General features: G+C 44.2%; 2 protein-coding genes across 4 annotated transcripts in view; both read right to left on the bottom strand.

Moving 5' to 3' along the window:
• The window catches only part of LOC122414503 (uncharacterized), a 40798-nt gene extending 18506 nt beyond the window's left edge, over positions 1–22292 (bottom strand). For all 3 annotated transcript variants that reach the window (XM_043425826.1, XM_043425827.1, XM_043425828.1), the window contains exon 1: positions 22204–22292. The gene's annotated coding sequence lies outside the window, so the exon portion shown is untranslated. The remainder of the gene's footprint in view (positions 1–22203) is intronic.
• Positions 22293–22489: 197 nt separating this feature from the next.
• On the bottom strand, positions 22490–25668 carry LOC122414921 (diphthine methyltransferase). Its single transcript, XM_043426594.1, has 4 exons — positions 25554–25668; positions 23206–23818; positions 22991–23126; positions 22490–22924 (listed from the first exon to the last, which is right to left on the bottom strand). The coding sequence occupies exons 2-4, from the start codon at positions 23813–23815 to the stop codon at positions 22561–22563; spliced, it is 1110 nt and encodes a 369-aa protein (XP_043282529.1). The 5' UTR covers positions 23816–23818; positions 25554–25668; the 3' UTR covers positions 22490–22560.
• Between the last annotated feature and the right edge of the window lie 29 nt (positions 25669–25697).

Raw genomic sequence — 25697 nt, 5'->3', positions numbered from 1 at the left:
AAAATATTTATAATTCATTATTTTTTTATTTCACGAATTATTGATGTGGCTTGAAATATGACGAATTGGAAATTCGGCAGGGAACAAAATTGGAGATTTACTGGAATTATTTGAGAGTTTTTTTAGACCATTTCGTTGGACTCCAACGTTGGAAACTTCAGCGTCATGGATTACACGACAAATGGATCAGTAACGTTTGACAACGCTGCGCATTCAATATACGCTCGCATGTGACGTCAGTTCGACCTTTTGGTCATATTTTGTCGTTCGTTAGCTTCGCCACGTTTTTTTGTAAATTTTTACAAAACGACGATTTTTATCCCGGTAAACATTTTGATCGTTCATTTTTTCATTTTTCTCCACTGCAATACTACTTTGGACAGTAAACTCGCTTCACAATCTATAAAATTTGTGAATAAAACTGACAGCGTGATATCAAGCTGCACCACCCTAGTCAAAATGAACTCTTCAAACGTCTTTTAAATAATAAAATTGTATAAAAATGTTGGTTCTTTACCAATTAAATTTCTAAAATAATAAAATAATTGTTTTCAAGCAAGTTTCGTCTTTTGAAATTTTCGAAAAATATAGTTGTTGCAAAAATCGCGCTTATGTCAATAACCAATAAGCCGAACCCCTTAAAATTTGACACGCGTGTCAGTCGACCATCCGTTAAAACTCTACAAATTTAAAGACTTTCTTAAGGTCGATCCCCTACGACAGCCCCAACCAAAAGTTATGTACCGTCTGCATTTTAAAAGGGTTGATAATTCGTTCGGATCGTAATCAATAACTTTGTAAAGAGCCTATATACGTACTCGGTGTCAGCAGATATACAACAAATATCATTTGCTTTCGTAAAATTTATTCTAAAAGTATTTTTGATCTGACATCGTGAGTAAATTTTTTGACGGAACTATCCGGGCTACGCTTCAACACACAGAAAAGGTTGCCCATACAGACGACATTCGCTTGTTCGCTTGCAAAATAAATCGTATGCAGCCTAAACCTTTGTACTTCTCGCGACTATATCTGTCAAACTAGATGGTCAATCGCCTTGATTTTTTTTCACAATATCTGTGATATCCTGCTCTAGCTTCTCCTCGTTTTTTATAAACTTCCTAATTTTAGTACTAGCGGTAGAATTAATAATGTGCTGTTTGCCTATACATGGTCCATATGTTACGTGCTAATTGAGTCAACTTCAATTACATATATCTCGGGTTCGGGATGGTGAAACTTGTTAAAATTTTATAGAGGTGTTGTTCATATGTTAAACAATATGTATGCCAAATTTAAATAATTTCCTAATTTAACTGTCTCGTGAAGGAACCACCTTAAGAAAATCGTTTCGTCCATGAACGAGCTGAGATCCGAAAATTTCGCGTTGGGTTTAAAAAACAAGAACGACGAAGCCGAGAAGAAGATTTTGCGAACAATGCGCTGTTCCGCGGACATTCGTTAAATGCCAAGTAGCTCGCGTCGCACTCCCGCGACTCTCCTCCGCTTCCTCAAAGTCCATCCATTAGCCTCGGGTGGCGAGTGTGCAGTGAGGATTCCGCGAGGAATTTGTAGCGAGGTGCAATCCGGCGAGACGAAAGTTTTTCGCTACCGGGAGGAGGGAGGGATCCGAGGATTCCTCGGTGCCGAGGTTCGCCCGTTTCCCATGAGCGGAAGCATATGGAGCAGTAGGTCGAAGATCCACTGGGGCATCCTCGAAGCGCGGACGAATATTCCGCGGGATCTTCACCAGCGTTCCGAGTGAATGGCTCCTGCGGGGGGATCCAAGAGCAAATACGGCGAAGACTGCGAGAGCGTCGTCCAAAGCTGCTCTGCGTTCGTCGCCGAATCGCTCGGGACGAGGCCAGGGTGCGAATAAATCGATGAAATAACGAATCTGATTTGAGAATTAGCGTTCGAGAACAGCAGTCAATTGGACGGATTTGATTCATGCGAATGATTTATCGCCCGAGCAACTGGCCTCCCTGGGAGCGTGCACCGAAGCAGGGCGCGGAGAGGCGAATCGAGATCCGAGCAATTCAGCTCGCGCGCCCAGGTCAAATCAATCGGGATATTCAACGGGGACGATTTTTATTTTTTAATTAACGAATTAGCAAATCGCGCCCACGAGCCTGGGGACACGTGATCGGCGTAGTGGCCTCCGCCACTCGCCACCGATGATAAATATAAACGAGAACAAGCACGGACAGGCCGACCGCGATCGAGTGGGAACAAGAGAGAAGGTTTATTTGAGAGGCGGGTCATCGATCTCTCGGAAGTTTCTTGGCTTGTAGAGCGAGGTCAGTGATTCTGCAGCTCCTCCTTCTCTCTTCCGCTCTCTCATTTATCAGAGAGAGAGAGAGAGAGAGAGAGAGCGTCGAGAGCCGGAGTGATTAGTGGAGACTCGGATGCGGCGGATCAGTGGCTGCTCGTATGCTTCGGCCGTCGTCTCATCGTCAGGTAGTTCGTCCAAGCGAACCGGTGTTCCGAGTTTATGAATGCGAGGCATTCAACTAACCCGGCGACGGGAGCGATCCCCGCCGGAGGAAAACTCGCGGGAAAACTATCGCGGAGTCGCGATCCCACGAGAGATAAAGCCGCGCGCTCCTTCCACGGGGCAATACTCTCGTCGTTAGGTTTTATATACAGACTCGCGGAGAGTGCACTTTTGACACAATTATTGTGGAATAATGATCGACGCTGCCAGCAGCTTGTGCCGCGTAATCAGAGGCACTGATTCATCGGGATACGCGATCATCCACCTCTCCGTGGGAACTCCCGTTCGAGTATCGAGTTACCTTCGTTTTCCTCATTCCCAAACCCAATGAAATTTCATTCTGTTATATACACACGCGCGGAGCACAATACGAAATTGTACGTTTTACTGTTACTTTAATTCGCATCGCTTTCCTCCGAACTAGGCGACTCGAACGCTCAGCGCGTCCGATGGGGCCTCGAGCCTGAAGCTTTTTCGAACGAAATACACGGGGAAAAATGGTTTGTAAAGCTGCCTAGAAGTTCTGGCTAAATTTACTGTTTTTGCAAAGCGTGTGCGACTTTCAGGCAGCATAAAAAACGAGCAGCGCCTCACAAAGTTTCACACCCAATTATAGTTTAACGCGCGCGCGCTCGGGTCGTCGTGAGCTTTTATTTTGTGTCCAAGAACTCCGAATTTCGATAAAGGCCACTTTTTTCTGCCATACCAGAATTTTAACTCTGCAGCAACGTAAATATTAACATTAACTATTTGAAATATATAAAATAGTTATCACTTTCTCCAATATCGCGTGATATTTTCGTCGCTAAAGGCGATTTGCTCCTCGTCTGCAGTCCTAAGCACAATTTTCATAAAAAAATGTTCTTCAGCTATTTTTTCTCATCTTTCGAACGGACACGAAGTCGTCACTGTGGCGTTTGGGAGCTCGAGTGATTTCGCAGTGAGAATTCGACTCGAGCCCTCCAGCTACGTGTAACGTCCTCCGAGCCAACAAGAATCAAGTAAAAACGATGTCAAGGGACACGCGGAATTTACGATTATACTTTATGAATGGAATCCCACCCTGAATTTGTTCCAAGAGCTGCTCGTAACTCCAGGAGCATCTTTCTCCAAGCGAGATTGTAACGAAATAATCTCGAGTTCGAAGCCCGATCGGGCTTTGGCCTTCGGCCACGGATTTGCGGAGTGAATATTTTCGCCAAGTTCCATCGAATAAGTTGAAATGAATAGGATTTAATTGGAAGCGTGGATAAGCCACGGGGGAGTTTCCGCTCGTTGAATAAACACGGAGAGTGCGCGCAGGGCAGCAATAAAAGTAGGTTGTTCGCGTAGAAACTTCGTTATTGAAAGGATTGAAATAGAATTTGAAAGGGAGTTAATTCGATCGGTGACCGTGTCTGCTCGCGAGGAGAGAGCTCCATTTAACCACGCGATTGTGAAAAAGGGCAAGAGCGAGAGAGCGCCGTAGACGGGAGGTTACTCTCCCGATGAGAAACTCAATAAAGCCCAGACAAGTTGGTTCTTCGATAAAGTTGTCGCGAGCTCAATGCTCTTCGGTCTCTCGAGCGAGTTTGCGTCGTTAAATGTGTGCTCCGGCGACTCGAGCAGCTGCTACTCCATTCAACTCGGCGCCCATCCCGAAGAATACTCTTCACTTTTCACCTGCTCCGCAGCCGAGTGCCGCACGACTCACGCTTCAATCCGGCCAATTTCCGACCCACGGATGAGGAATTATTCCCCGTACATATACGAGGGCGGGATCAAGTTCTGCGGCGGAGTTCGCCGGAGTTTGAGAGCGACAAAGAGCGCGGGGGATCGTCGCGAAATGAGAAACTGGCGAGCCGAGTTTCCTCGAATGCGTCGCGCACTCGAGTCTCTTTCCATTATTACTTTTTACCCCGCGCGGAGAAACTTCTCGCTCCTTCCTTTTCCGGACGAGGCCAGCAAGGACCGTTTGCCCGGTGACTCGAGCGGAAATCTTGCCGCGCCGATTCGCCAATTCGGTCGCAGCAGACGCGGGACTTCCGGAGAAGAAAACGGGGAAATGTTCGCGGGGAAATAAGTGCCGTAAATAAGCACTTGGGACGGGGAGGTTTCAAAGTCTGAGGAAATTGCGCTTTCGATTGAGCAATCGCGGGCTTTGGCCCACGCAAAGTGTCCCCGCGTCGTTGATCAACGGCAGGGGGCGAGAGGAAACAATGTTTCGAAAGAACGAAAGGAAAAAAGCTCGTAAACAGAGCACGATTTAACGGGGCTATTACGGCGCCCGAGCCACAGCTCGACTCGACGAGCGAGCAGCGAGAAGTCTCGCTTCGAGTCCCCCGTGCACGCGAGTCGGTCGACAAAAATCGGCGAATATTATCCGGAGCGTCCTCTTCGTCAAATGCTCAAAGGCCCCGGCTCCGCGGGAACGGGGAAATCGATTGATGAGGAAAACGGAAAAAAAGCTCGACGAAATATGAGCGAATGCAAAACTAATCGAATCGCAGGACGAATGGGAACGGGGAATGGAAAAAAATGAAAAGAAAATTCCGATGAAATTTATTTTCTGAGGAAATAAAAGGAACAAAGAAAAACCAGTGGATAAGCAGCCAGCATTCGTATAAAAATATCTCCTCAAGCGTATTCTCTTCTCAAAGAACTCTCGCGAACGAGAATTCTGCATTTTGTATCAAAGCCATTCGGAAATGGCTTTGCCAGTGGAAAACTACCAACCGGCAAAATTTTATCCCCTTTATACACCGGCAATACCCCTGGGCATCGTCGCAAACGGTTTCTTTCATCCAATACATCTATCCACATAAATCTCCGAGAGAAAAAAAGTTTGTCGACGTTCTGTTTGACTACTTATGACACGAGAAGTACGCAAAGGAACCGAATACATTTCTCGAATACTCGCATCCACGGGGTGGATGGAAATCGAAGAATTCAGCGCCCCGATTCAACGTTTTCTCATTTTCTTTCATCCCCGATGAGGAAAAAGCCAAATTTTTGATCAAGCCAACTTCAAATCGCATTAGGAGAACCCCGTTGAGGAAGAAAGTCTTTTGATACTTTTCCAAAACCCCGATAATTCTCGGATCGACTCCGAACTGGGGCAGAAAATAATGCCTCGGACCGAGGCCTGTTCACGTTGAAGCAAAATTATTCCCTGCATAAATTTATCTCGAAATACTTTCTAGTTTACGAATCCATTGTAAAATTTTAGTTTTTTTCTCCGGAAATACGAATTTTTGAATGTTGCGTGCACGCAACACTTTCGGATAAAATCAGGAAAATTTACGATCGAATCCAGCATCTAACATCTCAAATACGTCTTATTAGCTTCCCTTTGAAAGGACACAACGTTTGGAGTATGAAAAACAAATGTTTTTCACTTTTATTAGGCGATAACGAAAGCACGTTTTCACACAGCATTAACGCAACACGAAACGCCGGATTCGTATTGATATTTCGATGGGTTAAGGCAGTTTATCTCTTGCTTTAGGATTATCTATGATGCAATCTAACCTTGCTTGATGGAACGAGGCAGTTCTTATCTCCGAGCTTATTGACCGATGCAGTTTTGTGGGGCCTGGAAGCGCGTGTTGCGTAGAAGCAACATACGGTCCGAGAGGGTTTTAAAAAAATGGTAACACAATTTTTCGAGAATTTCGATGAATCGATTGATAAAATTTCTGAAAACTGATCCAAAAAGGTAGAAAATGGCGAGAAATTTTGATTTTGGGACAAATAGTCCGGCGTCGATGGCCGTTGAAAGTGTTCAGCTCTTCAACAAATTGTTGGTTGAAAACCGTGTCACGCGGCTCGCGTCCGATGCTAAAAATAGCGATTCGAGTTAAACCAGAGCAATTTGACGTTGTGATTGGACCCGGAAATTGATAAAGTTGAAAAAATCTGTGGTTCCATGGTCGTTGCGGGTCTTTGAGGTCAGAAGGAGCAGCGAGTGGTTAAAGGGTTCTTCGAAAAAAAGTGATTGATCGATCGGAGGCTGGGGAAGGAGCGTTGAGGGGCGCAGCAGCCGCGAAAGCTCGTGTAAAAGGGTCAAAGGCTTAGCAATGCTGTGCAGAATAACTGGAGGTCGTGCACACAGCTACGAATGACGTCATCGGAACCCGGGTGTGACCCGTATATTTACGTGACGAGTCTGAGGGTGGCTGGTGGGCTGCTCGTTCCTGGGCTCGGTATCCGACGAGAGAGCGAGAGAGGCAGAGGGAAACGGTGTACGCACGGCTCTCGAGAGCCTCGAAGCGGGTTGAACCGAATTCAATTGCCGATGTAAATTTTCCGCAAGAGCAGCAACACACGCGTACGTGCTTAAAATTGATTCGTTTATCGGGCAATCGGTGTCAGGGAGCTCGAGCAAACGGGGGTGGCAGATTTTCGGGGTGGAAAAACGAGGCGACAACCTTTGGGAACGGGCAGACTCGCGGAGAAAGCAGGTCAGCGGGATTTTCGTGGCGGACCTCGCGGTCCACTGTCCTCTTTAGGTTTTCCGTCCGATTCTCGTCGCCGTTGGTAGCGGGGAAGGAGCGAGCGCGGTAGGAAAAGCAGGAAATGAGGTCGCGCGATGAGCTACGAGGATCGGGAGTCTGCCAGAAAATAAAGGGGAAGAAAAAGACGCGGGAGGAGCGAGGCGCGAGGGGGGCTCAAGAGAGACGGAAAAGGGTTGCTTTTTCAATGACTCCAGTCGGCTGAGCATCCTCGAGGGCTCGAGTCGACGCTACCGGGCTATTTGTCACAGTCACGGGTTTCATAACTTCTCTGCGTCTCTTTTCCTCGCTCCCCAGCATCGCATCGTTGGCGCGCGGAGGAAGCTGCTTTCGGGCCGCGATCGAAACATCTCCGGGAAGGTATAATATCGACGTGCATTTGCCCCGGCGGCACGTGTCACTTCCGCCCATTGGAAAAGTGCGCCAAGAGCTTTCTCCACTTTCCATAATGAAGAGGTCCGCCCACTTTTTCTTCCGTTATCGAAGATACGCGACTAATCAAGCCCGAAGATGGGGAAGCATCGCGCGGTCGGGGCGAAGGAACGTGTTCGGGGAGACTCGGAAGTGGGTCATCGCGCGAGGCTTCCGAACGGAGGCTCGCGCCGTGGAAAAATGAAAAACCGGCGGAAGTCGGGGGAGCGACTCGCGAAGGCTCCTCTCGGAAAAACACTCGAGCTATCCAAACATCCGCACGAGAACTCTCGACGGGAATTCACCTCCGAGGCGAAGGGAACTGATGAACGAAAGGGCAAGTTGTGTGCGAAAATATAATGGGAAAATAAGCCCAGGCGAAGTTAACCAACTGAGTCGCCGCCGCCTCCGAGCTCCGGCGCGCTTTCTCGTGTTCACGGATCTCCGCAAGCACACGGATCTCTCAGTGCTGGTGGAACGATCTGGGTCAGCCGCAAGCAGCTTCGGTCCCTGTGCTCGCTTTCTGACTCCCGTGCCCCCTCCGCCCCGCCCCGCCCTCCGAACCTCTCTGCATGCATGCTCATATAATAATGATAACAACTGGGGCTCTCATTCGAAAGAGCAAAAGCTCTCCCTTTACCAGAGACTTCATAACTCTGCATGCGCACATGTACTTTGGGGGAGAACGAGGCGTAACGGAACCGCCGCGATGTTTTTTCTCTTATTTCCCCTTCAAGGACATTTTTTCATCCGATTTTTACAGCTTTTTAAGTTCGAAGGTCACTGGGATGAAGAAGCTCGACCTTTAAGGTCCCGGAGGATCGTATTTTGTGGGTGAAATCGGTAGATTTTAACTTTCGATTAATGTCAGAGTCGTTAATTCGAAATAGTAAATGCATTTTCTCAATTCATCTTTTGGCGAATGAAAAAAAAAAAAAAACGAAAAGAATGATGTTCGATAAAACTAATTTCAATTGAATTTATATATAAAAAAATCCGTCGATAATCAGTCGATAATGTCGCTTGTTAGGACGGGAGCGTAGTTTGAAGTTCGCATGGGGTGTGCTCACACCCCAGTCATGCGTTCTAGGGTTATGTTAAAAAACGCTTCGGAGAGCGCAAAGGTAAATGGACGAAGAAAAAAGTGTTAATAAAAAGACGGAAAGCTGTGACAGGAATGGCCCGAGCCAAGAAGAAACAAAACGCCGAAATAAGCAAATGTCTCTTTACCAATTTCGTTCAATCTTTAAGGCAACATGTCTTTATTACTGGTAAGAAAATCGTCTCGAATTTTTCCCCAAACCTTCGCTCGATACTTCACCGTTGCTGTGTACGTTTTTCATAAACTTCCTGAGAAGCGTTCGTATGCAAAGATAACCGTTTTTTACGCACAGTCTCTAAAATCCTGTGTATTTTTCTTCATACTTAAAGACGTTTATCTCAATAACTGATAAGAGGAATCCCTTAAAATTTGATGCGCGCCTCAGTCGACTAGTCACTTAAACTCTGCGTAAATTTCAAGACTTCCTTAAGACAATCGTTTCGTGGATGAGCTACCTTAAAAAAGGGCGAAATTGATAATTTGTTTGACACAAGAGGCCACATACGTGCTCGGGCTCGGAAAGGTCGAGGTTCGTTTTGTCCCGAGCTCTTGAAACTCCCGGAGATAGGCGAGTATCTTTTGAACGAAGAGCGAACGCGTATCTCTCAAAAGCCTAAAATTAAAAAGCTATCGGACGAGCAGCTCGCGTTCTCGCGCTTCCTGCGCTGCCTCCCGCTCCGGATCGTCGCTCGATCCTCGATTACACCCTGTTTGATAGAGCGAGACAAACATCCGGAAGCGCTTGAATACTCGCGTGAAAAATAATCGAATAAAGGCAGATCAAATGGAGAGAAGATCGAGTGATTTTTTACTGTGGAGCCGTCGATTTTTACCTCTTTTTTACTGCGTTTTCACTACCCTTTTGTAGCAGCCACTCGAAGCTACCGAGAATCGTATTTTTAGTGGAAATATTTTTCCTACGAGCCGCGATATTGAAAACTGCAAACGGCTTTTCAGGAATGATGTTCATAACCGGTTTTTTCAATGGATCGGAGCTCGCGATCGCGATATTGAAGTTTTAGCGAGTGAAAATTGAAAGTAAATCATTTTCGTGCGCTCCGAATGCCTCGAATTTTTTCCAACGTCGGAGTTTTCAGCTCCCGATTTAAAAGAGACTCCGAAACTTTGGTCCGCAGTGAAACGCCCAAAAAATTGGCGCAAAGAGTCAAGAAAATCGAGGACTTGTTCGTCCTTTGTTTCCTCTCGCAGCTTCCATTGTCTCGTAAGTAACTTTTGGGCGACATTGTACGAGGGCATTTTTCGCCATTGAATTTTGAACTCCGATGAATGCCGTCACGACCCCGCGCAGTCGGGGTGAAAAAGGGGGGTCGAAGCGGCATTCGCGGGCCTGTAAAATCCCCTCTGTTGCAGCCCTTTATCTCCGGACAGAGAATCAAGCCTTCGTCACAACTCTTTACTTTTTGTCTCCGCGTTTTTGTTAGGAGGAATCGTCATCACGGCATCTCCGACGCTTCCATTCACTCCTCGCCAACGTAATATCAAACGGCTTTTCAATCTCTGATGAATTCTATGGCCGGAAAATTCGCACGCGTTTTTTTTCAGACTGCTCCAAAGGAGCCAGTTTGCATTCGGTGTTCCGAGTGAAATTTTATTTTTTCATAAGAAAAAACATCGTTGATGTTGGAGCTCAGTTGAATATTTTGTTCTCGCTTTTCCGAGGGAATTTTTTACTTAATTAAAACGCGCGCATCCGACTCGACGAAATGAACAATTTCGCTGGTATTCGAGTCGGAAAAACTGGAGATAAATTTTCAACTGATCTTTTAGCGAATTAAATTACAAGCCATTAATTAAACGAGGATCCATCACTGACCGGTCCCCAAATTTCATTCGTCCCTGGCCAAAATACAGTTTTTTATGTCAAAAATTACATTAAAGAGCGCAGGGGAAAACACAGAGGGACATGAATCAGGAAAAAACGTGTTAATTAAAAGACAGAAGGCCCGAGGCAAGAAGAAACGAAATTCCGAAATAAACAAATGTTTATTATGCAAATACGAGTGCTCATTACCAATTTCGTTGAATTTTCAAAGAGGGTGGATCACGAAATCAAAATAACCAGAATTTTATAAAATTTGGTGATAACATTCTTTGGCATCGAGTACACAAATACAATTTTTTTCAAATTTTTTTATCACATGGTTATCGAATAATTGAGCGTTAAATCGAACTTCTTATGCACGAGATGTACAACTGTATGTACGTAAACTCTGTGCTTATACGCGTCAACTTTAGTGTTGAATTACTCGAGAGCTGTGGTAGAAAAATCTAAAAAAATTTACACTGTTTTATATATTTTTAAAGAATACATTTAGCAAATTTTATTAAATTCTTATCATTTTGAAGTTCTTAATATTTTTAACATTGTTTAGCATGGCAGCATTGCAAATGGTCTAAAAAGACTCTCGAATAATTTCAGCAACTCTCCAATTTTGCTCTCTGTCGAATTTGCAATTCGTAGTTTTTAAACCTCCACCAAATGATCCGTGGAGTAAAAAATTGATGAATTACAAATCTTTTTTTCGTTCATTTCGTTGGACGTTGCAGACTTCAGCGTCGTCACTGTGTACGTTTATCATAAACTTCGTAAGAAGCGTTCATTCGTATGCAAAGATGAACGTTTTTTTCTTCATATTTGAAGACGTTTATCTCAATAACCGATAAGACGAACCCCTTAAAATTCGAGGTGCGTGTCAGTCGACTAGCCATTTAAACTCTGCGAATTTCAAGACTTAAGAAAATCGTTTCGTGCATGAAGCACCTTAACGGAAACGTTCCGAAAGAGGAAACGAATCGGCGGCTCGTCCGGATGAATTTTCGACTCCGTTCGCTCTTTTCTCACTAATTTTCCTATTTAATGAGGTTACGTACGACGGCGAGTCCCTGGAGCGCGGGAGAGCCTCGAAACACACTTTTCCTGGCGTAATTATCGAGGAAACGAACCGCTGCCCCGGAGCCGGTTTCCCCATCCGTTTCTGCTTTCATCGTTCCTCGATTTCGCGCCTCCTGCGACGAGTTCGTCTCTCCATCATCGGGGCACTTGGGAGGGTAGAAAAACACTAATCCGCAAGATTAGACTCGATTTTCGATTGGGTGCGACCCCGTTTCCGGTTCTCGCCCTCGCGGTTCTCCCGTCGAACGAGTGCGAGAACGTGTCTGAGTGCGGGGATCGCGGCAGCAGGTTGCTCGAGCGAACTACCCTTTTCGCGTTGAGCTCCGCGGATATCGCGCGGCTCGATTCGATCCGAGGATGACGAGGCACGTGCCGGCGGCTTTTCAGGCTCTCCCGATCATTTTTTATCACGTTTTTAATAAAAATGCAACGCTCCGAGAAAGAAAGATGAAAAACTGAGGAATCCGGTTACTTTGATGGAAAGTATGAAGAAACAAAGCTCCCTCCTCGCTCTCCACAACTCGAAAGCACTAACTTGTAATATTCGCTTTAAAATAGACCGCTTCGTTCGACTTTTCATCATCTGCCCGCGAGAGCCAAAGTTTCATAAATTATTCACGAGATAAAAGCCAGAGGGGATGAAAAATTCTCCCCCCTCGGCTCCCTCGAGGCGCTCTGAAGTTTTCGAGAGCTCGAAACCTGCCCGTCGAGCGAGTGACGTCAAACCGAGAGCCCGCGTGTGTACGCGGGGATAAAATGGAAGGGCCGGAGACGCATCAGCCTCGTATCAGTCTCCAGAAAGCTACAAGGACACTCATCCAGTCTGCTCCTCTCCCTCGCGCTGCACTCGACACGTCGTTATTCTTTGCCTTCCCTCCGAGCTCCCCGTCGAAGCTCCGCGGGTGCCCGGAGCCCATTTAGCCGCCTGGAAAATCCTCGAACTCGAGAAAAACTTGAATTCCAACAAAAATCCCAATTTCGTCGATTCTCGTGGCACATTTGATCGATAAATTCATGAAACCATACTTTCCCAGGTACGTCGCCGCGGAAAGTCCGTACCGATCGCCTAATTACGCGCATCTCCCCCAGGAATCGTGGCGAAAAACGCGTCGGAGATGAAAACTAGGAAAAAATAGTTTGGTAAGCCCGCTCGTGCGGAATCCCGGTTCGAATAACCTCGCCTGGGAATATGTCGAATGAAATGTGCGGTTCCGACTCGTGTGCCCCGTGCTCCGGCGAGAAAGCGACGAATGTTGCATCAAATGAGAGAGTCAAGTGGAAAAGGAAAAGGAAAAGGAAGCAGAGGAAGACCGTACAACGATGAACGACTGTTGGAAGTTTGCGAAGAGCTTCGCAACTCCGAGAGAAGCAAACGACGATTCACGAGCAAGTTTTGTTTGCTCACATAACTCCCGTCCACCGAGCTCACGACTCGTGTTTTCTGTGCGAAATCGAGAGGAGAACTTGCAGCAAATACGGAATCCATGATAATTAATCCCCCGGTGAACGCGCCGGAGAGCGAGAGGGAAGGAATATTTCTTACATTACTTTACTGCTCGAAGGCACGAACGGAAGACGCGAATAAGCGAGAGCTCACGCGGCGAAGAGCTCTCTCCAATTCTCAATGCTGAAAATCTCGTTTGATCACATACGCCCGAGGTTCAAGGTTCCTCCCCCTCCTCAGCCAAGATATTGGAGTATCCGACAAACGGACTCGCTCTGAATATCAAATAATCCGTCGGGATTGAAGAATTCCTTGGCAGAAGGCGTTTGAGCATCGAATGGGGACAAACTCGTTGCCTCACATTCCTAGTCATTTCGTCTAATCAAGGCTCTCACGCGTCATTTAACTCGAACGAGAATCCCAACACGAATCCACCGGAAATCATTGAAACTATTATTTCGAGCAATAAAATCCTAAAACTAACCATTTTTTCCGATCTTCAGTCGAAAAGAACTTCGAACTTGTGAAATTTTATGGCGTAGACAAAAAGTGGGACAGCTCCAGAAACTACTTGAAATCTTCACCGAAAAATGGGCGAAAAACTGAAAACCGGAGATTTTCGAGACTCGGTTGAGCCGTCGAATCGCGGGAAATCGTTCGAGAGTCCCACCAGATTTTTGGTCAAACAAACAACCCGATTTCCAGATTTCCCGAAATTCATCGCAGCCTGTAAAAAACGAGGAATCGGAATAAAATCGTTGGGTGAGAATTCACTTAAATTTGATCTCCCAACCTTGAGGGTCGACGTGCAAAATCTCTAAAAATCAACGCAGCGGAAGGTCTCACAAAATTGCAACGCATTAGACGAAGAATCGAGTGATATTAAAAAATCCTCGAGTTTCGCGTGAAATTTTAGGAGATCGTTGAATAATGAAAAGTATTTTGTAACTTCCCAGGCTCGTTCGAGGCGGAAATCGTAAAAGTATAATAAAATGAGGTTTAATTGTTTCGCTCGATAGGCGAGTAGCTTCTTGAATGGTCGTAAAAGCTTTTTTCTGTCAGTTTTGTTGAGCGGGACGCACACTCCGCGCAAGAAAGTAAGAATAAGATGAATGGAGAGAACAGGATTGTCGAGCTCGACGTGTTTCGTTGTCTTTTCTCTCTCTCCCTTATTTTCCCTTTTTGTCTCTCTCACTCTCCCTCCTCCGTTGGCTCGTTCCGGTTATGCACCGCGTCATTATGCAGTTAGACTCTAATCCGTCTTCATTTCACGAGGATACACGCCTGCTACGAGTGACACACAACACTTGCATACAAAATGCAATAATACCCAGTCAAAGTAGAAACAAACCGCAAAACTTTGCAGCAGACGTACGATCAAATTTGTCCACATGCATGCGATCTGTGGCAGTAGCTTTCCAGCTCGGAGGCTTCTCTACTCGTTACGTCGACGTTCCATTGTTCCACTGCTACCGAAGATCTCTCGATTCTTCATTCTCTGACGTTTCTCGCATTTCCAATGTTTTTTTTTCGTAAAATTGGGACGAGAAACAATTTTTTTGTTCGAATCGCTAAAAAGTTTGCGTTTGTCGACAGTTTTGGAATTTTTTGACATTTCGGAATGAAAAAGTTTCTGGGATTTTCCATTTTTGGCGGAGGGAATGTTTTTTTTATAAAGTTGCTCCAAGGGAACGATTATTCTGGTGAAATGTCAAAATTTCGGATTGTGGACCGTTTTATGGAGTCCTTTGGGAAAAAAGGTCCCTCGGCTTTGCCATTTTTAGCAATTTTTTCGTGAACCGAACGTAATTTCCGTAAGCTTGGTCGGGAGGGAACGATTTTTTGGTTGAAATCCTGAAAAGTTTGATTTCGGGGACATTTTGGAGGAAAAATCATTCGCAAAAGCTTTTTGTGCGCGTTTCTCCAATGTTTTAATTCACCGAGTATCGGTGCAGGTTGAAAAACTACGAATTGCGAATTCGGCAGGCAACGAAATTGGAGAATTACTGGAATTAGTGGAGGCTTTTTTACATCATTTTGTTCGACTCCAACGTCGCAAACTGCAGCGACGTGAAAATTGGAGCTTCCGTTTTCTGATTGCTCGACTGTTCAGCGTGCTGTTTTATACAAATTGTGAAATTCTAATTCTGACAATATTTCTGCAGAGTTGTTGGAACAGCAACGAGGAGACTGGGAAATATACACAAGTTTGGGGAAGCTCGACGCGAAGCTGGTGCAACGGGTAGCTCTAACAGAGCGACGTGCAAGACCGTAGTAAAATTCTCATAAAGCATTTGTCGCGTACGTACAAAAGCTTCTCTCCCCGCGCACGGGCGAGTCTCTTTTGGCGAAACGAACAAACAAATGGGCGAGTCAACGGAAATGTATAGCAGTCCCGTTGAAATACAGTCTCCACGTTTCCCACTCGTTTTTTCACGGCTCAGACATCCCTTCGTCTCTCATCACAACGAGCTTCCCCAACAACTTGCTTTTCCATGTAAACAATCACGTATTTCGAGCAATCCCAACAGGATTTTCGGCTCCCAGTTCCATCCCGAATTCGAGGCTCCGAAAAAAGCTGATCACCGGAAAATTTGACGTTAACAAATTTTAAGGGGTTCCTCTCATTCGTTATTTGCACAAACGTCTTTAAATGTGAAGATAAAAGCACAGGATTTTAGGAACTGGGCGCGAAAAATCGTTTATCCTTCCGTACGAATGAACGCTTCTCGCGAAGTTTATGAAAAACGTACACAATAACGATGGAGTATCGAATGAAGGTTTGGGGAAAAATTCGAGACGATTGTCTCACCAGTAAAAGACACGTTGCCTTAAAGATGGAACGAAATTGGTAAAGAGCACTGAGATGACCTCACATTTTCTTATTTCCGTATTCTTCATTTCCCTTTGCGCTCTCCAAAGCGATTTTTGACATAACAAACTTTAATATTTTAGTTAGGGACGAGTGAAATTCGGGACTCAGTCATTGACGGATCCCCGTTCAATGAATGGCTCGTAATTTCATTCGCCGAAAGGTGAGTTGAAAAAACGTATTTCCAATTTCGATTTAACAACTCCGACATTAATTTAAAGTCGTAATATTTTCAATTTGGGAGTAAAAATCGATCCTCCGAGCACGATCTGCCTTAAAAATCAACCTTTCGTGAAAACTTTTAGAAATTTTCTTCCCAAACGTCAAGATTCCCCGGAAACTTCAAACCTGCGTGCTTCACAAAAGTTTTTAGACAAATTCAACGATTTTTGCCCTTTCCCGCCCCAATTCGGCCCGGAAGCTCCCAATTTCGTCGCAGATTCCTCGACTAAAACTCCCACGATTTTTCTCGAGTTCCCGATCCCGCAACGCACCGAAACCACGAGCACATCGACTCACGGAATTCGAAGGTGTCGCGGAAGTTCTTCCAAATTCTGATACGCGGCATCGGAACAATGCAAACTCCGCGGCGATGATGGGAGCCGACGAAGAGAGCGAATTTTAATAATGGCGAATCCGGTAGCGAGGTTCCAAGAGGGAAACAATGGGAGGAGCATGGCGGAGGTGTCTCGCGGTTATAACCGCGAATAATACTCTCGCTCACACTGTTAAACGTGTGTACATTTATGCGGATATAAACCTCGCGGAGTATAATAACGGAATCCAATAATTCGTACAGCCACGGGCTTCGATTGCCGTTACGCGTAATTAGTCGAACTAATAACAATGCGCGAGGGTCCGGAGCGGGAGGAAAAGGGGGGCAAAGTGATGCTACTACAATGGGGCTCTTCCGAGAGTCTCGGCTCGGCATCGACGAGTGAATTTTCCTGCGCCAAATCCCGCTCATTTCCCACCGTCGGATGCCTCGACTTTTCGCTCCCCCGACCTTTGGCTCGTTCGGGAGCGCGGCGAAAAGGCTGCGGTTTTGTGCGCGTGCGGAAATGTCGCGAAAAAAAAGGCCAGAGTCCGAAAACGCGCAGTTTTCGTCTCCGCGCCCGCACATCGGTAATGCAATTCATTTTCACTCGAATTCTCGAGGAAAATTCCGCTCCGGTTTCCACGGTCACGCGCTCCGCGCAACTTCGTTACTCCGCGGAGGGGACGAAAGCCGGAAAAGCGGGGCCGAGGTCCGAGCTGGTGCGGCGAAATTCAAAAGGTACAAACCCATTTTTACTTTGATGCACTTTCGTGCCCGGTGCTCGGGAGTTCGCGGAGTTTTCTCGCGGGATTTCGGCGCGCACGGGCCCCGGAGCGGGGTTGAGTGAACTGCGGTTTTCCCGCGGGCGCGCGAGACCTCGAGGAGTCTCCGGCCCAGAAGACGAAGTTCCTGTCGCCCAGCGATCGTCGAAAGTTGGAGAAGTCTTTTGCGCCCGAAAGAGCTCGAAATATTTGAAGCAAGTGTCTCAGGGCCGCGCGGGGGTGATTGCACACCTCCTTAAAATCAGAGTCGCCCTCGGCGAAGCGGAGTTGCGTGCCGAAGGTGTGGAGAATCAAGGAAAATCCGTTGCTTTCGAGAAAACAAACGAGTCGAGAAGGAATTTGGCGCGGCGGGAGTGCTAAACCGTTTTCTCGATCAAAGACGTGCCGTGAATTTCTTCTCTCGGGTTCGCATGCATCACGATCAGTCGGGCTGGCCGGCCGCGCGTGTGAGGAAGCCCAGCGAGCAGAAATTTCGCCCCACGCGTCGTTCGTGCGCGCGGAATAATGAAGCGAGCGAGCCTCGAGAAGACTCGAAAAAGCCGTGGCGAAAAGAGAACGCAAAAAGGGGCCGAGAGTCGCGGATGACGTCGGGAGCTCCCGATTTTATCACCGACCTCCGGGCGATGCTCCCAGTTTTTATGCGAAACGCTCCTCCGCCGTGCGGAGCGATCGTTTCATTCGCAGGCTCCGAACGAATCGACGAAAGAGCGAGCAGGTCGCGACGAGCCGGAAGCAACATCGTCTCGTTTCCACAAACTGATTAAAAAACGAGGAAAAAAGGACTCTTGGACTCAAAGAAATTACTTATTTCGGACACGCTCCAGTTGTGTACACTCGCTTTGTCACGGTCACCGAATTATCGTTCGTGTGGAAGAAGAACGCCCAAACGTCAGGTTGCAAATGATCCACTCGCTGGCCCAGTTGCATCGCATTATTCGAGACTCCGAGCAGCGCGGTGCAGATTCTATGCAGACGTAATGCATAAACAGGCGGAGGGAGTGCTCCGAGGTTGTCAGTCGAGTGAATTTTGTACTATCGGGAAAAGGCTCGCTTTCATAAATCGAATCTTACGTTTCCTATTCGTCTTAACGACGTCAGGTCTCGTGGTGTGTCTCGGAAATTGAAAATAAAAATAAAGTGGAAGAAAGGAAGGGGGGAAGAACTGAAACGTTGCTAAACGATGGGAATGGGAAAATAGAGAGGTAAGAGGACCTCGATATTTTGTATCGGGATATGCAAACGTTGGAGCCGATCGATCGGAAAAGCGATGAGGCTGCCAGCCGAAAATGAAACAAAACTTGATACATTTTAGTGGAAAGTTTATTTGCAATGTCGGGATTAATTTGGACATTTTTATCTTTAATTGAAAAAGGATTTTTTGTTTTTTTTTTTTGCTTCCGAGATTGTTTATCAACTTTCGGGGTCCTTGGAACCAATTTTTTGCATGCTGGCACCAGCATTTTGTGGTTTTTACCATTTGGAATGACGCTGAAGTTTCCAACGTTGGAGCCCAACGAAATGATCGAAAAAAACTCTCCAATAATTCTCCTATTTTGTTCCCTGGCAAATTTGCGATTCGTAGTTTTTCAAGCTCCACCAACGGGTGGGGATCAAATGTTGGAATGACTAAAATTTCGAACAGCTAAAATCTCGAGTTTATAAACTTCGAATGATGATACGGAGACAGATCAATTCTACTAGAACTTTGAATGTCGAAAATAAATAAAGTAAAAACTGCAAGGTTCGAAACACGTTTACATCGAAAATAGAATGTAACGATCGCCCATAGGACGATGACTAAAATATCGATTTTTCGAAAATCCGACTATTAATGTTTCGATTCATAAATTACTACAGTCAGCGATACTGTGAAAATTCACAATTTTGAAAATATAATAACGAAAGATCAAATATTACTGAGATTGAAATAATGAAACACCAAAAAGTCGAACAGTCAAAATAGCGAAACGATAGAAAGTCGATCGATCAAAATAAAGAAACGCAGCGGAGCTCCAAATACACGCGTCTCACTCACTCGCTTACTCAGACCGGTGATCTCCAATTTTAAACATCGCCATTTTGACTTTCGCCTTTTCGAGTCACCGCTATTCCGCATATCTAAGTTTTATTGGCTCGAAAAATTCACTATCGATTTTTTGCTACTCTATATTCTGGTCTGTCTGTAAAACAATTACTCTCCATTTTGAATTCGAAAATATGAACTTTTGACATTCGGATGGTCTGTTAAAATTGCATTCGAAATGAAAACTATTGAAATATATATTTTCGGGTAAACACGAATTCAAAGAAGGAATTTTTGATTAAGCACGCAATCTGTTGAATAGTCGATCGGGAATAAGAATTTCGAATAACTTATTTTTCTCCAAACTGATATGACAACTTTTAAAATTTCGAAATATCGACCGTTCTAAAATTCAGTTATTCGACATATCGAACCCCGCACCCGCACCAACGATTCGTGAAATAAAAAATTGGTGAATTAAAAACGTTTTTTTCGTTCATTTCGTTGGACTCCAACGTTGAAAACTTCAGCGTCGTCCATTTGGATGAAAAGTAATAATTTTTTATGTTTTGTGTCTCTGAAATAGTCGGTTGATTGAGTTTCAGGGTCTGGAAGGCTCGTTTTTACAAACTGGCAACCTGCGTCACGGTGATTGCTGCTAAATTTCAATAGGTATTTTAATTCAGAGGGCAGGAGTCAATATGGCCTTAAAGAGCCGATTAAAGAGGCACTCGAGAACCGAGCGACTCGTATACATAGATCTCCGCTGATTACAAACGACCCAGAATATAAGAGAGAGAGAAAAGCAGCGGGGAGAGCAGCTTAATCGATTTTCCTTGGAATAAAAGCTCCGTGTCCGATCGATCTCCTCGGGTCAAGCCTCCGTAAACAGCTTTACAAAACAACAACAACATAGTCGCATCTGTGCAAGTGCACATCTGTGGGAAGTCTCGTTGTTCCTCTTTTTGCTTTTTATTCGTCGACTAACGACATCGCGTTTTCTCCCTCCACTTTTTCTTAGCGAAATTTGTGCCACGAGGGCTGCACGATGACGATGAAATTCCGCAAAGTTTCTCAAACGCGTCTCTATAGAGAAAATGGAACGAACGCTGCTCGAAGCTGGGACTGTCATCTGTCAGAATGACTCTTCGATGCTCATTTTTCTCGCCATTTTCACCAAGTATTCAATCGCGTTTCATAAAAATCATGAAAATGGATATTTCGTGATTTTCTGAAAGAATAAGATCGCGGAAACGTCAAAAACCGTGACGAGATCGAGTGAAAAATAAAAGGAATTATCGGAAAAAAGATAATAATGGGAAAATGGGAGCGAACGATAAATTTTGGGGAGTAGAAATAATTTGATGTTGTTAACAAAAGAGAAATGCTCACTGACATTTTTCCGTATCGAATTTCTCCGCTTCCTCTTTGAAGCGGAGATAATAATGACGGAAAAACAATGCGGGATCGTCGATCTCGTGGTAATTCGAGAAAAAAGGAATTTTTAATGATTCCGAGGAATTCGAGGAGTCGAGAACGATTTTATTCGGGTGTATATTGAGAGGCTGTAGGGTTCGAGGGGAACACGACACGAGACGGCGTACCAAGCGAGTGATGAGCGGCTCGTGCAACGAGATATCGCCAGAGAAACGTAAACGAAAGAGCGAGAGAGAAAAATTTACCCACGCCAAATGGGAGCGACTTTTTCGGGTCAAATTATAAGGCTGCGTGTGATGATCGGTCGAGCGGAGATGATTTCGAAAGAAAGATTTTTCCAGGAAGCGTTTCCGAGCCTTTGTCAAGACTCGATAATTTTTTATCTCCAAATCAGCATTGAAAAAACTAAAAATACAATTTTTCATGATTTTTTTGGAAGAAAATGATTTTTGTGTAGTAAATTGAAGTTATAAACAAATTCGGAGCTATCGCTGCTTCGTCAGCGCTCGAATATTCCTCCAATATATTTGAGGTCCCTTGCGGTTACGAGAAAGGTCATAGTGTGACGCTGGATGATTGACTCCAATGGCGATAGATACAAGTACGAGAGAGAGAGAGTGAAAAAAGTTAAAAAAACGAGAGTCCAATGCCACGAGGGGCGAGTGCACTCAAACTCAATTAGACTAAATGTTCGTTCGTTTGAACGTCGGTGTGTATCTCCGCTAAAAATTACCCGCGAGAATGCTCGTGGACCTTTTTTGTTCGCTGACAAGGCCCACTCCAAGATTAACGAACCGTTTGGCTTGTGAAATCGCTTGGGAGCGTAAATGTGTGTGCTCTCTGGTGTATTTACGGGTATGCAAAACGAACGAGTCTCCTAAAAACTCAATCAAGCCGGGGCTTGGACGCAGTCGCATTTTTCGAATCCTCTTGACAGTAAATGTCAAAATGTTGTGGGTTTTCGTATGACGGGATTTAGACGGAAATTTATTCGACTAATTATCGATTTGTTTCGAGAAGGAATTACATTCTTTCGAGCCACAGAAATTTCACGACTGTCAATGTTACGGGGAAATGGAAGTTTTCCTGGTTCAGAGTATCACCGAATAACCTGTCAACGCGTCAATATTAGAACGATTTCGGGACTCGTTTCACGTTGTAACACGACGAGGCTCGAAATCATTTTGAAAATGTTGTAAGATTATGAAAAATTTAAGCTGTTCCGGGGCTCTAATATCGCTGACTTAACATCGATGTCCCGCCCCAAACGTTCCGAGCCTCGAAGTGTGCATTTATAAAGAAAACGAGGCGTCGAATATCGTGGTTTTATCCGCAGGCTATAACCTTGGCCTTCGTGAAAGAGGATCGAAGATATTTCGTTTCGTTCAGCCCGTTTCAACTTCTCGTGGAAACCGTACGCGAGACACACGGCCTGCAGAGATTACATTATTTTGCTATCCTGAAGCTGAACGAGCGCCAAAGCTTTTTTACTTTTCTGGGTCATAACGAGAAGCTGCCAGGACTTAAACCGTCACACAGCTGATCCTGCAGACTTCACGTTACATTTTTTCCCACATTCCAATTATCTTTTCTATTCTACTTTTGGCAAACATATTTCCTTCCTTCTTTCCTCTTTCAAATCACTACAAATATACAGTAAACTTATCTAATGTTGTTTGAAATTACTTACCGCGATTGATCACCGAAATTCACCCTGTATTTGACACCCGCGATCACACGATGCGCGTTCGACTCACGACCGGAGCAACTGAAGAGCAGATGAGCAGAAATGGAGGCACGAAGAGTGGGAAAAATAGTTCTTTGTTTAACCACGCGCGGCGCCTTGGAACGTTTTACGGCCGGGCGCCCGAACTGCCTCTCGTGGTCACTTTCCTAGGTGTCCATTTTAATTTTAAATTCGTACGACTGTTACTTTTGATGGCATAAATACGAGAATAAAACTGAGTTTTTGGTGAAAATGACATTTTATTGATTGCGAATACCATAATAATTTTGCATTTGATAAAATTTGGATATGACGAAAAATCTATGCATCGCCGAGCTTCAAACTCGATATTTTCAACGTGTGATCGTAAAACGAACATGTCGCTACTAAAACGATATTTTTTGGTGATTCGCCAAGAATTTTAGAGCTCAGACAAGTATCATTTAAAAACGACCAGTCGCAGCCGTAAGCTATGCTCTCGTGCTCGTTATATTCGGCGAGAATTTGCGGTGCAGATTCGTCGGAACAATCGATTCCACGAAATCCACCATACATACAAGCTGCCAATAAATATTTATGATTATGAGGGTCCCATTTTAGCCGCCATATTCCACCTTGAAGATTTGTCTCCGAAATCGGAGCACGAAGATTCCGCGTATCCCACAGTCTCAGTATTTCGTCGTAACTGCAAACATAAAAGTTTATTTACAATGAATGTGTATTCATTTTACTCGAAAAATCGAGAATTCACCTTCCAGTCGCTAAAGAGAATTCTCTCGTAGCGTTCGAATGTATGCTCGTTACTCCTGCTCCATGCTTTTTGTTTGAGGCCGTTGACTCGAGTCCCATTCTAGAATCGAGTCGATGAAATTTGCTGTCATCACCTCCTGGAATTTTCGAATATTTTTTTACTCAGTGTTTTCAAATAATTTTCGCAAATTTATTTAAATAATCTTGCGAAAATACCTGAATAAATAACGTTTGTAGACCAGTAATCAAAAGCAGTGATCCATGCTTCGAATTCATGTAATTTCTTGACAGCGCAAAGTTCAAGTTTTTGGCCATCGAATGAATAAAGGGAAATGGCACCTTTGGAATCGCTCACAGCAATTTGAATATTTTCAGTTGAATTTTCAATCCATCGGGCTGTATTCCAGTCCAGGGAAAGAGCTAAAATTTCGTCCTCGCACTCGCGAATCCGAATCTCTGTTATTAATTTTATTTCTGGAGTACAGTCAGAACTCAAACGAAATATTTGCAAAAATCCAATAGAATTAACAACGCCGAGCAGAATTTCCCCATGAAAATGTCTGTGCGCCCATTTCATGTCGAGCACTGCTGCAGTTTCTAAAGTTTGTTCCAACTGCAACTTGCCATCAAGGATTACACGAAACAAATAAATTTTCCCAAGACGTGTCTGGATTTTTTGGGATTTTGAGCCACTGCTGTTGTCTTCTTCACCCGGAACCAGTTGGTAAGTTCCGCATACAAACAAATCTTTAAAACCTTCCGCCGGACACCATTCTACAGAATCGGCTGAGTATTCTGTATCAAAGCTATCCAATGTCGTAAACATTGTCTGCAACCCAAAAACATAATAAATACATTGCAAAGTGGAGAAATATTTTTAAGTTACATATTTTTTAAAAATAATGAAAGGAGTATTGGATCGATGGAAATGGTTGCCGTGCTTATTCATATTGATTCATGAAATGCTGTAAGAAATAGTAAAAAATAAAAATAAACAACTCATTTTGTTCCAATTCAGAAATAATCGTCTTTATTAAACCTATCAGGATTACAATAAGTTAACGGTACAATTGTACACGGAGTGGTTCGTTAAACCTTGTTTTGGTACTGAGAAAATACTTTGGTCCAGTCTTGTATCATTGTCATTCCACAATTTTTTTCTTTTTTCCCACTATCATAAAAGTTTCTTTAAAAATTAGATACGCTCGATATCTATTTACAAATTGGCGAAGTAGAGTCTCTGGCACACTAGACAATAGTTATTTTAATAATAGTAATAAAGTAAATAGGAACATACGAACGCCTTGATCAATCTGTCTTTCTGTTGGTCAAATGATTATTCATCGTTAGTCAGTTCAAAGGGGAATGTTGACTCAATTCTTTGCAGTGTTCTAACAGTCTTAATCTATTGATATTTTCAATAATCTTGTGCTTCACAGAATTGCAATATTTGTACTTTTTCACATTCGGCTAATTATAGTTCGTGGTAAGGCGTTTTTTTTCTTACATTCTACGGTTCCACGATTTCTCTATTTACTAGCATTCTTGGATTCAACAATAAGTTACTGACACACTTCTCAAACCTTAATTCACCACATTCTAGCTTAAAAATATCATGGCGCTTTGACAGTGACATTCTTTACTTTTCTATCAATTATATCATTAATGACTTTTAAGTATCGTTACTTCAACGTGTCAATAATTATCAATGGCACGCACATTAAAACATTCTCTTTGTACTTCAGTTCCGTAGCGATAAAATTTTCTAGTGAATGGTAAAAACTTGTTACACTAAATTTATATTAAAATGGGAATGTTCGTTGAGCAGTTTTTGATGTAAAAGTTGAAAAATATGAGTTCCGTTTCTGAGATAAACATTGAGGTAGATGTTGAGATATGTTTTTGCTTAATTTGTCTGTATCGAAACGAACTTTGGCTCTTATTTCTACCACGCAAGAAGCCAATCTTGAGCTCTAAAAAAGACACTTTTGAATTAATCCTTAGAATAAATTCCAGAATTTGTCATTTTCACAAACCGTGGATTTGGCTCTTTTTATGGAATTATAAACTTTGAAAAGGAACATGTCATTGTAGTTTATTGACGAGCACTTTTTTCAGTTTCGACCAAGCACTCCCTGACTAGAATTCTAGCGTGAACGATTCCACGTTTGATCCTTTCGGCAGAGCTTTTGCTCCCAGCGTAACTAGGTCTAATGTCTCGTCCAAGTTCTTCGATGACGTTGAGTAGTTGGACGTATTTCGATTGTCCTGGTACGGTAGTAACAGTGACTTGAGCGACGGCGTTGGATTGATAGGCTTTTGGATTTGGTACTGTGATGAGTGGCTCATTGATTTTCGTCGCCACTTCGGTGTTTCTTCGTTCGTCCTCCATCTTCTATTATTTACTTATCAATATGCCCTGACAAATGAAGCAACGTAAATTCCTTTGTTGTTCAACGCTTTTTCTGTACTCCAGATTCGGAGTTATTCGTCATAACGAATTTCGTTGCTCCTTCACCGCGAAAATAAGAGTATTATTCAAAATTTGAGAAAAAAGAACTCACCGGATCTTGTGGCTATTGACAATTGTTGTTGCAGATCGAGCGACGTGCGTCCAAAACACGTCCAAGTCCAAGCTCTCCGTTTTGAATGCAATCTTTGGTTATGTTCGCTACCCGCCTACCGCCTACAATTATTATTTTTGTCAT

The sequence above is a fragment of the Venturia canescens genome, chromosome 8 (genome assembly GCF_019457755.1).
Source record: "Venturia canescens isolate UGA chromosome 8, ASM1945775v1, whole genome shotgun sequence".
In the NCBI taxonomy this organism is placed as follows: domain Eukaryota; kingdom Metazoa; phylum Arthropoda; class Insecta; order Hymenoptera; family Ichneumonidae; genus Venturia; species Venturia canescens.
The sequence above is the reverse complement of the archived record's forward strand: the minus strand, read 5'-3'. Positions and strand labels throughout refer to the sequence as shown.